Raw genomic sequence first — 13376 nt, forward strand, 5'->3', positions numbered from 1 at the left:
ATAATTGAGGTGTGGGGAGATCCTTGGGAGAGCAGCTTAGCTCAGTCGGCTCAATTCCCATCGCTGCTCCTCATTGTATTTCAGCTGGAGGGCTGAAATACAAGTTGTAATAGCGCACCGTCTTTCGGTTGAGACGTTTAAGCCGTTGGTCCCGTGTGCATTGATGGCCAAGGTGCACTTTATAGAACGCAATACACTCTTCGGAAAAGGGTAGGGGATATTTTCCTGGTGTACTGCCCAATCACCACCAGAAGGACCCCACTGGAAATAAGTCTTCTTCTAGACTTTCGTGGGCTATCCTTGGTGTTTACACCGAATAAATCCAATCCTATCCAGTCCAATTCCAATCCGCCAATGAAAAATGAGACAACTTTTGAAACGAAAATATAATCGACATTTTTGCAGAATGACACGTGAACCTTTTCAGTATTTTGTACTTTTTTTGATGCTCAGAAATTAGACTTAAATTAACTTAATTCTTTTAATTTTTTGACAAAACGAATTAATTAAATAGGTGCCCCAAAATGGCAGTTAAATACCCTGATGAACCATAATGTATGATAGGGACTTTTTAGTATATTATCCCTAATGTTTGCATTTGCAATAGTTACACATTTGAAATTCATTTGGTTAATGCTATTATTAGGTCACATGACAGTATTTTTCTATAAATTGATTTCAAGCAGTAGGAAACTTAGATTTACACAATCATGCTGTTGTAAACGGAAATTTTAATAATAGTCATATTAGGCCACTGGCTGTAATTCCTTTCTTTTCATCCCGTTTTCCCGAAATGGGTGTAGATGAAAAGATGTATTTAATGTCCACATGATCGCCCCCCCCCCCTGCAGAAAATAACACCTATTATGTCTGCTTCAAAATATGCGGAGAAAAGGTTTAATGTTTTTTTTTTTCCTTCTAACCGAATTAAAAATGAAGATTCGCAGGAAATTACGAAAGTAAATTTGTTTCAAATAATAATATATTCTATGAAATGGCTACACTTGGCAAATCAAGAGAAGAAAATTGCTCGTAATCAAATAGGACAAGGGTAGCCTAGCTATCTTAGCCTGTGTCGGTGGTCTCAAAAGTGCAAGCAGTCAAGTAGTGTGTGGGCTAGCCCATGTTAAGCCTAGTATGATATCGCGAGTTAAGAATGTCGACACAAACAACGAACATATATGGAAACGTTGTATCACTTGCTCCCCAAGGTCGCCTTAACCATTGGAGAAAACTGGATTTTTTTTTCACAAAAATACATTTTTGGTACAACATTTATGATTTTCTTGTACGTGAAGAAAAAATGAAAAAGAAACTTCCTACAGTTTTGTCGGAATAAGCGTAGGGCTAAGCCAATCCCGCCAACACGAAAGCGTGGACTAGGGGAAGAGAGATCTCAAAATTTGTTCACTTTACATTGTACTATGTGTACTCTTAAATGTTTGTTCAAATACAAGTTTTACTAGAAGAATATTGACTGTGCAAATTGAATTTTGTTAGTATTTTAACCCCATAATGAAAATGAACAAACCCAATGTTTTTAATTGGTCGATCCAACCTACTTTTACAGTGGGGTTGATTTGACCTCAGTTCGCTGCTTTCGTGATAGCTGGACTATGAAATGATAAAAAGTGGCTAAAACGTTTCCATATACTAACCTATTCTTAATTGAACTGTTAGTTATACGATCCTGCAATCGCTGTTGTGTTACACTGTTCAACTAGGCCCAGGCCTCCTAGACTCTAGAGTAGTAGTAACCTAGGAAGAAGTGGTATCTGCTCAGGCTAGGCGTACTACTACGCCTGCCTTAAATTCCTGTGCTGACTGAAACTGGTTTAAAACTACAGGCCTCAAGTGAGTATAGGTTTGGTCTACAATGTACATACTACATATTTTTCAATGCAGGTAAAATCACATATGTTTAAGTTTCAGCAAAAGCGCACAATAATCATATTTTTTTAAATTTTTTTTTATAATACATGACTTGAAAGTGTATGGTGAAAATACTGTTGACTGCATGTTCCACTTTTGATAAATATTGTCCAATATAGGTAATAATAATTATGTATTTGTATAAAACATTAAAATCACAAAAGGAGAACTACGGTACTGCACTGTTATCTTTTCATATTATTATTATCATTATTATTATTTATATTATGCGATGACCTCCAATTTTAATTATTATTATAGACAAGATATCTTAAAAACAAATTAACTGATATAAATGAAAGCTTAAGCAAGTTACAAGGAATAAATTATTAAGCGTTGGTCACGATCTAAATTCGGGGTGAACTTGAGACACATTTAATGTGTTTAAAATACCTCAAAAACAGCTGCACAGATCTTAAATGCAAGAAGTTACAAGGATTGTCAGGTATGACCCAAGGATGAGGTGATTAAAGCTGGTCGCCATTCGGAGTAGGTTGAGTATGTGAGGACCATTCAAAGGAAAATATCCCAACGCAGATATTTACAAAAAATCAACTCGAATGAAACTTTAGTGAAAGCTTATAAGTAACTTACAAGGAAGAAATTAAGAAGTGTTGGTGGCGATCCAAATTCGGGTATGCATTTAAGCGTCATTTAAAATCCTAAGGACCCGGACCTAAATATCTCTAAAAATAATAAATGGCTCGTTCTAAGAGAGGGGAGCAGCCAGTGCCTCAGTCGCCAGTGAGACTAAAGGGGGAGGAAGGATTAAGACAAATTGAGTAATTGAATATAAAAAGGTATGGTATTAGAAAATCTTCTTGGTTTTGCATTTAAGCTGTGAATAATTACTTCCATTGCATAGACTTCTACCATGAGATTGTTGACCGGTAGGGGGAATCAGATCAGCAGAATGATTAGTAAGAGAAAGGCCTTCAGCAAATTTGGGGCAGTGGGCTGCTCTCCTCTCATAGAGGGGGTCCAAATTACAAAGAGTTCTAGAATGTTCATAGGTCTGATAGTTTTTTCCTAAAATAATACGGCAAGCACGATTCTGAGTAGCCTCAAGTTTTGCACTAAGTGTTTTAGTGATTCCAGGGTGCCATATCACATCAGGTCTTATGTATCCAGTATAAATAGCACAAAGTTCAACTGTGCTCAGCCCAAATTTTTTAAGGTTATTAAGAATGAACATTTTCCTGTTATCCTTAGCATTAATGTTGTCAATATGGCTACCCCATTTTAAATCATTCCGTACAGTGACGCCTAAGATTAAAGCTTCGTCACAAAAATCAATATGGGATTCACCAATGTAACAACTTTGTTCTGGGATATTGCTCTAAGCAAAGCATATTTGCATACCTTTACATTTACTAGGATTTAAAAGCAGAGAATTATTAATACACCACTCATGAAATTTATTAAGGACATTCTTCATGTGATATAAGTCGATTTTCATAAAATGAGAGATCATCAACATATTTTAAGTACTTAGTATTAGAACCCATTGAAGCCTCATTGATCATAATCTGAAAAGCTAAAGGTCCGAGCTTAATGCCTTGTGGGACACCACCCTTGAGGCAAACAGAAGAAGACTTAGAATTATTGTACTTAACACACTGCTCTCTGCGACTGAGGAAGTCGCAAACCCATGGGACGATCGACCTACGGACTCCAATATTAATCATTATGGATATTAGCACATTGTGATTGATGAAGTCAAAGGCCTTAGTGAAGTCCGTAAGTACGACCGTCCCAATGTTGCCACTTCTGTCAGCCGCAGAGCACAGGTCATGGATGAGGCGCACCACGTAGTGACAGGTGGAGGCTCTCTTCACATTGCCATACTGTTTAATGTCAATACATTGACTGATGTCATTAAGTATCCAGTTACATACAAACTCTTCAGCCACCTTTGCAAACGCGGAGGTAAGAGAAATAGGCCTCAACCTGTCAATAATTGGTGGCTGATTTTTAGGGATGGGTACGACAATGGCTTTTTTCCATTGGACAGGCAGCCTGACTTCTCTAAAGAAACAATTAAGAAAACGGATTACTAAATTCAACTGCAAATTCCCTTAAAATTCTAAGTGGGATACAATCCGGCCCCCGGCTTTATTTGGATTTACCTTTTTCAATTTATTATATACCTCCCATGGCTGAATTTGGGGAATCTTATCAACGGAAGGAAGATAGGCAGGAACCTTGCTATAATCTAAAGGTGGTAACTCACAGTCAATGCTGGTGAATTCGACATGACCTGAGTGCAAAAGACCCTGAAACGGAACATTGAGTATCTTATTATTACCCATATATGCCATGGTCTTAATTTGTGTATGCCACTTGCGCGGTTCACTACACTGTAAATGCTAAACACGATTACAAAAATAAATGGCCTTGAGTTTAGCAACTTCCCTCTTAACTGCATTTCTAAGTTTCTTCCATTCCGTACCCAGGTATAAATTCCAGTTGGGACCAGTTGGAAATCCCAACTGGTCCTACTGGTTTCCAACTGGTCTAACTGGTTTTCAACTGGTCCAACTGGAAATTCAACTGGTACAACTGGTTTAACTGGTCCAACTGGCCTATCCAACTGGTTGAACTGGTCCAATTGGTAGTACCAACTGGTTGAACTGGTCCAACTGGTCTATTCAATAGGTCCAGTTGGTCCAACTGGTCTACCCAATAGGTCCAGTTGGTCCAACTGGTCTACCCAGTAAGTCCAGTTGGTCCAACTGGTCTACCTAATAGGTCCAGTTGGTACCAACTGGTCTACCCAATAGGTCCAGTTGGTCCAACTGGTCTACCCAATAAGTTCGGTTGGTCCAACTGGTCTACCCAGTAGGTCCAGTTGGTCCAAAACTGGTCTACCCGAGGTCCAGTTGGTTCAACTGGTCTACCCAATAGGTCCAGTTGGTCCAACTGGTCTGCTTAATATGTGCAGTTGACCCAACTGGGCCAATTAATCTATCTCAATGAACTTATTTAATCGATTTTATATTTAGAATCTGCCTGTGTAGAGAATACATATTTGTTTATCTTAATCTCAATTTAATCGATTTTATTTTTAGAATCTGTCTAATTTTGTAGAAAATACATATTTGTTTTATCTTAAACGAATTGTGGCTTTCCTCCCCGACGGGGGGGGGGGAGGGACCCTACCTGACGGGGACTGCAGTTTCCCTAAACCTAATCTCCCTACCATACACATGTCCATCTAACAATGATTTGGGGTTGAGAGCAAAATAATGTTATCTATCAGACAGTTAACATGTAACTAGAGAACCAGGAAGTAGCTCGAATTGCACTCAATTCTGATTGGTCACTTCAAATGAGTACTGTGTTTTTGAATTCACGATGGTGGAGTTAAGTCAGTTTATACATTCTTGGAAGGTAGTTTAGCAGTATTATCCACTATGGAGGTAAGAGGTTTGTTTTATTATTCAGTTAATGTGGGTTAATACTAGGGAATGTCATTAATAGGCATGATACAGTAGTTGGTAGTGGTAGTAAGACAGACTTGTAAAGACCTAGCCTAAGCCAAGTCTGGCATATTTGTGCATAATGCATAGACAGTTTCACACTGTTCTCTCTCTGTGCCAGCTATTTATCCTCAGTGAGGATATAGATAGGCTAGGCTAGCGTAGCCTTAGGTATGGCCATAGGGCCTTTGTTGGCCTAGCTAAACTGCAGCCTTGCCTCATAGCCTGTTTAATTAGGCCGTGTTCACATAATTATTATAATATAGGCTATCAAGTGCATGCTTTATTTAAATAAAGTTATTGTTTAGGGGTAGGGCCTGGCCTAAACCGGGGTGGGGTTAAAGGCTAGTCTAGCCATTATTATTTGCTGAAAGTTGATGTATGTAATCACCAATAATTAATTAATATAAATGGTGACTTTTATTTCAGAATGTCTCTACTAAAGTTAAAAACTCAATCAAGTGTGGTGGTGTAGGGAAGTATTTTGTTTGTTTGAAGCTTGTACTGTGTCTGTGGCAGTTGATTGAACAAACAGAAAATTACCTGCTTTCGTCAAAGGTGAATATAATGTTTTCTTTACGTTTTAAGTTTACTGGTCCTAGGTTGTGATTAGCAACATGCTCCAAATAAATTATATGTACTGTAGTTACTATATGATGACCGTTAATAAATACAGGTCTCCCTCAAATCAAAGACCACTTTTGGGACCAGGATTTGTATGGTCTTTAGCAGCTTTGGTCGCTAGTTAGAATAAGAAAAATAAGACAGTCAATTTGCGACCACAGAAAAGTGGTCTTTATTTAGAGGTGGTCTTTAATTAGAGCGGTCTTTTATTAGAGGGAGATCAGTAATCAAATTTAATTTTTACGTAATTAGGCCAAATGGAACAAAAGAGCCAACTGCACTCATTGAGAGAGTAAACAAACGATATGCCCTAGTACGCAGCCAGTGTAAGATGCCCGCTGTCATTTGTATGTCCACCCACGTCCTGTACCATTGTCATGCTGTTTTTCTACTTGCCAAGTAAATAGCGGGCATACGTCAGTACACAAATGAACGCGGGCATTCTACACAGCTATGACGTTTCTATAAGTACACACGTTTGTTCTATTTATAACCTTTGATTTGGCCTATAAGGGACATTGAAATTGTAACTGTTTTGAAAACTAAAAAAAAAAAAAAACATTAATGGAAACTGATAATTCACTTAAAAAAAAAAAAAAAAAATTCTAGTCTCTTACTTATCTTAGCTACTGTACATTATGCATATCATACTTATACATTAATTTCGAGGGGATACAACATATATATCCCCTTAATTAAGATTATTTTAAAAATAAAAAATTGAGCATAGGTATTTCAATTGACAAAAGGCCATTCCCCTGCCCCTTAACTTCTTATAATTGACCTGTATAATCTGATTTTTCATTCATTTTAATTTTTTTTTAAAAAGGGTTTTGAAATGCCCAGCACAATGAAATGCATATGCTCTGTTTTACATTCTTGGAATGCTTTTTTCATGTTTAAAAGCGCATAGAGGTTTCAATAATATGTGCTCTATATATAAGTTAGCCATTATATCCATTATTTCAGATTTTGTTATTGTTATATCTTTCAGCAAGTGTAAAACTCCGAAAAAATTTAGTACAAGCCAAAGTGATTCAATATTTCAAGCTTGATTTGTTCAACTGCAGAATTCATACTATCTGATCTTTTAGCAAGAATTTTAATTTAGCTTGCTACCATCGGACATGAAAAAGCATCATTGTGGACAGCTGCTTCAATATACAAAGAATGCTGGGTAGTGTTATTAAAACAGGCTAACTGTCTCCTATCAATTAAGTCTCGCAGGGCTTGAGTAACCCAAATTTTATCCGACTTTTAGATCTTAACTTCTTTAATTGGTCCAAAAGTTCATACAACTTATCCGATTAATACATTGGAAGGTCAAGACTAATACATTTTTAAATTCACCTTTTGTTATTTTTCCTAGATTATGGGAACAACTTCCTAATGGAATTAAACAATGTACATCCATTTCGGACTTTAAAACCCAGCTCACAAAGCACTTGATCTCAAAATATTAATAATAATAACTATTAATTATCTCTGTTTTTCATTTTGTTATAGTTAAATCAATTTATTTTGTATTTACTTTTTTTTGTATATTATTTATATTGTATTGTCATTGTATTTGTTTTTGATGATGGAGTAAGAGCAGTATACTGTTGGGCTTATGCCTATTACTTACTCCTGGCAAGAATATTATATGTATACTTTTTACTTTGCCGAATAAATATTATTATTATTATTATTATTATTATTATTATTATTATTATTATTATTATTATTATTATTATTATTATTATTATTATATCATTAATAGCAGTGTCCAAAAGTTCATACAACTTATCCATTTTCCCTTGGGTGGTAGAACAGCAAGTAATATCTGTCCAGTCCTGGTTGAAAATCCAGCGCCCGAAGTTGCAAATTCTTTTTGGATAAAAAGGACGAACTTTGATTTTGCTCACAGTGTTATTGACAGATCTGATCTTGGGTTTCCACAACACGGACAGGTGGTCACTTTTCCCTAGAGGGGCAAAAGCAGAGGGTGCAAAAAAATTGTCGAGGTTAGTTAGTATCAAATCCAATGTAACGTTGCCACGTGTGTGAAATTTAACGACTTGTTTAAGACAGGTTCCGTTTATAATGTTGTACATGTTCATCCGGTTGAAATCTCCCATCACACAAAAACCTGTTTCAGGTGAGCGTGAACGAATACCATCCATGGTATCAATTAGATGATGTTCTAATAATGCTTGATGTGGAGAATTAGTAACTATGTAAACGCCGCACAAAACAATTTGTGAAATCCCCTTCGGGAGTCTATGCGGCCTTATTTGAATCCAAATTACTTCTAGTTCAGGAGGTACAACAATGTTTATAAGTGGTTGAACATTCATGTAATCTTTCAAGTAAAAAGCTATGCCCCCACCTCGTCTATCTTCTCGACAGGTAGAGAATGATAATAATTAGGAATATTGACTTGATTTGGGTGATGGTGAGGTGAAAACCATGATTCGGTGATTACGGTCAATTGTTTCCTTGTTAAGGAATATATGTAGTTCATCAAGTTTGTTAAGCACTGAACGTGCATTACAAAGCAGGATGGTGGGTAATTTAACTGCAGATTTCCGATCGCCGCCATTTTGCTTAGTTTGGTCTGGAACTAACTCAATTGAAGTTGTTACCCGAGTCCGAGGCTCAGTGTGTGTATGGAGTTGGTCATTCCTAACAAATACGTTGTAAACGACAGGAATTCGCCGTTTTATCTTACTTCCCCCACGTCTGCCCCTTTATGGAAAACATGAGTAAAGTCAGACAAAGGATTGAATGGGATATAAATTTGAATGTTATCATCATACATTTCAAACTGAATTTCATAAGAGTGCAAGATGTTGGCAATGGGTAATATATACAAAGAAAACAAGAGTGGGCCAAGGACGGATCCTTGGGGAACACCACAGTGTAAAAGCATAGGGGTTGAAATCGTACCTAGGACACAGGCTTGCTGAGAGCGTGATAATAAATATGAGGAAACCAGTTAGAGCAAAGCCAGAAAGACCATAATGTAATGACAGACACTGAATAAAAATGTGTTAAAGGATCAGGTAGATCGAGGAGAACAAGAACTTATCATTCTTTTTATCAATTGAACTAGACAGGTCACGGTGTAATTTAAGAAGAGCAGTCTCAGTGCTATGACCAGTTTTATAAGCTGATTGATACACTTACTACAGTAAGGTATTAAAGTATTTAGTTAGCTGAATAGAAACACTTTCCTCAAGTAATTTTGATACAAATGATACAAATACAGATTGGATATCGGACGATAATTGCTAAGATTATCCTTGTCAAGGTTATACTTTTTAAGAATAAGTGCAAGATTGGCGAGCTTCAATACCTGAGGGAAAATGCCAATGAACAAAGATTGATTATTGATATATAAGATTGATGGAGCAATCTCAGCAGAACTGGCTTTAATGAGATACGTGGGTAAAGGATGTCTCTTATACACATCTAGATGTGTATAAGAGACAGGTTTAGGGGTAAGAGGTTCATTAGAAATATGATGAGGTTCAGTAGATGGCAAGATAAGGATTTAATAGCTAAAAGTAGACATAACATAAACGTTTAAAAATGACCTTATCTGTAACAAATTCAACCCCAATCATCAAGCCTTTGCCTCGGACATCACCAACAACTTCAAATTTATCTCTCAGCTTGGCCAGCTCCAGCAGCATGTATGTACCTACGTCGGCTGCGTTCGCTTGGCTGCCATCCTCATCCAAAACCTAGGGTGATGTAACAAACACATTAATGACAGAATAGAAAGTTGCTTTATGAAGTATTTTAAACACTTTTTTTATATGCCGTTGTCATATGGTTTATCGAGTGTGACCTGGGGTTTGAAATAATCAATTAAATGTATTGGCCTTTAGTTCAAGTCATTTTCATTTTCATAATTAAAAATATTTTAACATTATTAAGTTATGGTAACCTGTGGTTTAAAGATAAACAAATAGGTTTTTGTCTACTTGGTGATTTTAATCGTATGAAAGTCTGGAATATTCTTAATGGACACAATCTCAAGCAGGTTGTACAATTTAAAACTCGAGGAGAAGCCACGTTGGACCTGATCCTAACGAACATTGAAAATTATTACTGTGCACCATCCTGTTTAGCTCCACTTGGTAAAAGTGACCATTCATGCATCCTCTGGAAGCCAAATATAAAGACCACCATCAACAATGTAAGAAGGTTAACAGTACGTCCATTTTACCCATCTAGGATATGCAACTTCGGCCGCTGGGCCTCGTCACAGAAATTGGAAGAAGTCAAGAACTGTACAACAACACAAGAAAAAATGGACACGTTTTATGGACTGTTAAACATTGCTATTGATGATTACTTCCCCACCAAAGTGATTAAAACCCACAATACAGACAAACCATGGATTACTCAGCATTTACGGTCATTAATTGATAAACGTCAAGTTGCCTATGTAAAAGGTGATTCAGTAGAATGGAGAAAATTTAGAAATATTGTTAAACGTGAAGTTTTAAAGGCTAAACACATATACCATATTGAACGTGTAAAACATTTACAGCATAGTGATGATCCACATAAGTGGCATAGGCAAATTAAATCTATGACCAATACTCGAAATTCAACTGATCTTAATCTTGTAATACCTGGTATCCCTTCGGCTGATCACTGTGGCATTGCTAATGCAATTAATGACCGTCTCACTAGGTTTGGCGCTAATTTGCCATTGTTAAATTACGGTAAACCTCCTGCATATTTACCTTCAGACAAGCCTGCACCTCGGGTACAACCGTGGGAAGTCTATAATAAGTTAAAGAAAATTAATCCAAAGAAAGCTGGAGGCCCTGAATCTATTCCCCCTAGAATCTTGCGAGAATTTGACCCTGAATTGAGTGAACCCCTTGCAGATATTCTAAACTGTTCTTTTTATAGAAAGTAAACTTCCATTAACAGTGGAAAAAACTATTGTGGTACCCATTCCAAAGGAACAACCACCTAGAGTTGACAGGTTGAGGCCCATTTCACTTACCTCTGTCTTTGCTAAGATAGCAGAAGAGTTTGTTTGTGATTGGATCTTAGCTGATATACAACCAAAATTAGATATTCGACAGTACGGTAATGTGAAAGGTGCCTCAACCAGCCACTACCTTATTCGTCTTATTCATGACCTGAGCTATGCAGCTGACAAAAGTCGCAACATTGGCACGATCGTACTCACGGACTTCACTAAAGCATTTGACCTTATTGAACACAACATCTTAATTAATAAATTTATCAACATTGGAGTCCGTGGGTCGATCATCCCATGGATTTGCGACTTTCTCAGCTGCAGAGAACAGTGTGTCAAGTATAACAACACTTTATCTAATTTTATATCGCTCAAGGAGGAATACCCCAAGGCACAAAACTTGGACCTGTTGGTTTCCAAATTTTAGTTAATGATGCAGGACAGTGCACGACTACCAAATATCTGAAATATGTTGATGATTTAACTTTTTATGAAAACAGATCCATTGGCCAACAACGCATTTTACAACATGATCTTAATGTTTTTAATGACTGGTGTGCTATAAACTCCCTACAGCTCAATCCTAAACAGTGCCAGGCACTGCAGGTCTGCTTTGCAAGAAATCCTCCAATTATACAACCTTGTTTTGATGGCAAACCTATTACTGTGGTTGATAAAACTACAATATTGGGCGTCACACTTCAACATAATTATTAAAAATTAATAAAAGTTAACAATATTGTTACTAAGGCCAACAGGAAACTGTTTATGCTCCGAAATCTTAAGAAATTTGGACTTGATAAACAAGAACTTAGAGCAGTTTACACAGGGTATATCAGACCAATATTAGAATATGCTGATGTTGTGTGGCACCCTGGCCTCACTCAAGATTTAAGTAACACTATTGAAGCGATACAGAAAAGGGCATGCCATATAATCTTAGGCAAACATTTCAATTCTTATGAACATGCCTTGGGCATATGTGAACTTGAACTGCTCTCGGAAAGGAGGGTGGTACAACTGTCTCAAATTCGCCAAGGGTCTCACTTTAACCTCACATTCTTCTGATCTGGTACCACACACTCGTTACCGCAGCCACAATAAAAATCTCCGCAATGGTAACAAAATCACGCAATTTTCCATTAAAACAAATAGATTTTTCAATAGTCCAATCCCGTACTATATCCGATTACTCAATAATTCATAAACAGCAATGTTACCCTTGATTTGAGTGTGCCACCCTCCTTCCCGATTGGTGCTACACATTTTCGGTCCAAATAATAATAATAATAATAATAATAATAATAATAATAATAATAATATGAAAATTACAATAATAATTATAATAATAAAATAATATTTTTTTTCTATATATATATTTATTTTATATTTTTTATTTATTTTTTTTAATATGTATTTCTTGTATCTTCTTTTTTTAATATTTTAATGTTTTTGCCGCTTTCTTGCCCATAACTTTTGTAATATTACAAGCAATTTGGCCCATTGGGCCACCATCTGTGATACCTCTGAGTGTTTTATCAATAAAGTGAAGTGAACATTCACAAAAAAAAAAAAAATGTTTCTTTGTGTTAAAATTGTAATTTTCATATTATCTAGTCGCTTAGCTAGGCATTCTTGCCCATGCCCTTAGCAATAGATTACATGTTGTTATCAAGTCATTAATAAACACAGACCAAAAAGGCTATATTAAGGGGCGTTTTACCGGTGAAAATGTCAGATTAATAGAGGACTTGCTTTATTATACTGAAAGGCATGGTGTTAAAGGAGCAATTGTCGTCTTAGATTTTTAACAATCTTTTGATTCGATAAATAGAGAGTTTATATTTGAAGTGCTTTTTTTTCGAAATTGGGTTAAAGTTTTGTATAAATGTTCTGTCTCTGGTCGATTTAGACGCTGCGCGTCAATTTAAAAAAATTGTTTACCGGACATACAACGCCACCTATCCCGAATTTTTGGGTGCGGGTTATCCATTCTCTGTTAGGCCATTGCTAGCCCAACTAATTAGCCTAGGGTAGGACCGGTTTGTAGGCCTAGTAGTTGTAATTATACTCACTACAGTGCATGCTGTACTAGGATTCCTACTACGATTTCTACGACATTCAAGCAATAGCTTGGGTTATCTAAATCATTCATTTATAAACAATTTTGAAACACGCTGTTCGAAAACTACCAAACTACTTTTCGCCAATTTGGTCCTGGGGTCACGTGAGCAGCTTCATTTACGAATGTCGCAACAAAACACACGTGGGCTGGTTGTTAAACTTGCTATTCAACGTTCCGGGTTCCCGGTGGCTTGTACCGTTATAGAATGATCCGCTAAAAT

At 36.6% G+C, this 13376-nt stretch overlaps 1 protein-coding gene across 1 annotated transcript; it reads left to right on the forward strand.

The window, feature by feature from the left end:
• The first annotated feature begins 10029 nt into the window (after positions 1 to 10029).
• LOC117110657 lies at positions 10030 to 12099 on the forward strand. The gene is made up of 3 exons (XM_033253415.1): positions 10030 to 10915; positions 10956 to 11443; positions 11782 to 12099. The coding sequence occupies exons 1-3, from the start codon at positions 10030 to 10032 to the stop codon at positions 12097 to 12099; spliced, it is 1692 nt and encodes a 563-aa protein (XP_033109306.1).
• The last annotated feature ends 1277 nt before the right edge of the window (positions 12100 to 13376 follow it).

Source organism: Anneissia japonica, unplaced genomic scaffold (assembly GCF_011630105.1).
Source record: "Anneissia japonica isolate Jap-2015-1 unplaced genomic scaffold, ASM1163010v1 scaffold287587_len645178_cov120, whole genome shotgun sequence".
In the NCBI taxonomy this organism is placed as follows: Eukaryota; Metazoa; Echinodermata; class Crinoidea; order Comatulida; family Comatulidae; genus Anneissia; species Anneissia japonica.

Excerpts from the sequence above, each read along its gene's own strand:
- LOC117110657 (XM_033253415.1), top strand. The coding sequence starts at position 10,030 with ATGAAAGTCTGGAATATTCTTAATGGACACAATCTCAAGCAGGTTGTA. Across the intron at positions 10,916-10,955 it reads AGAATTTGACCCTGAATTGA|AAAGTAAACTTCCATTAACA; the intron begins GTGAACCCCTTG and ends TTCTTTTTATAG. Across the intron at positions 11,444-11,781 it reads CACAAAACTTGGACCTGTTG|GCCAACAGGAAACTGTTTAT; the intron begins GTTTCCAAATTT and ends ATTGTTACTAAG.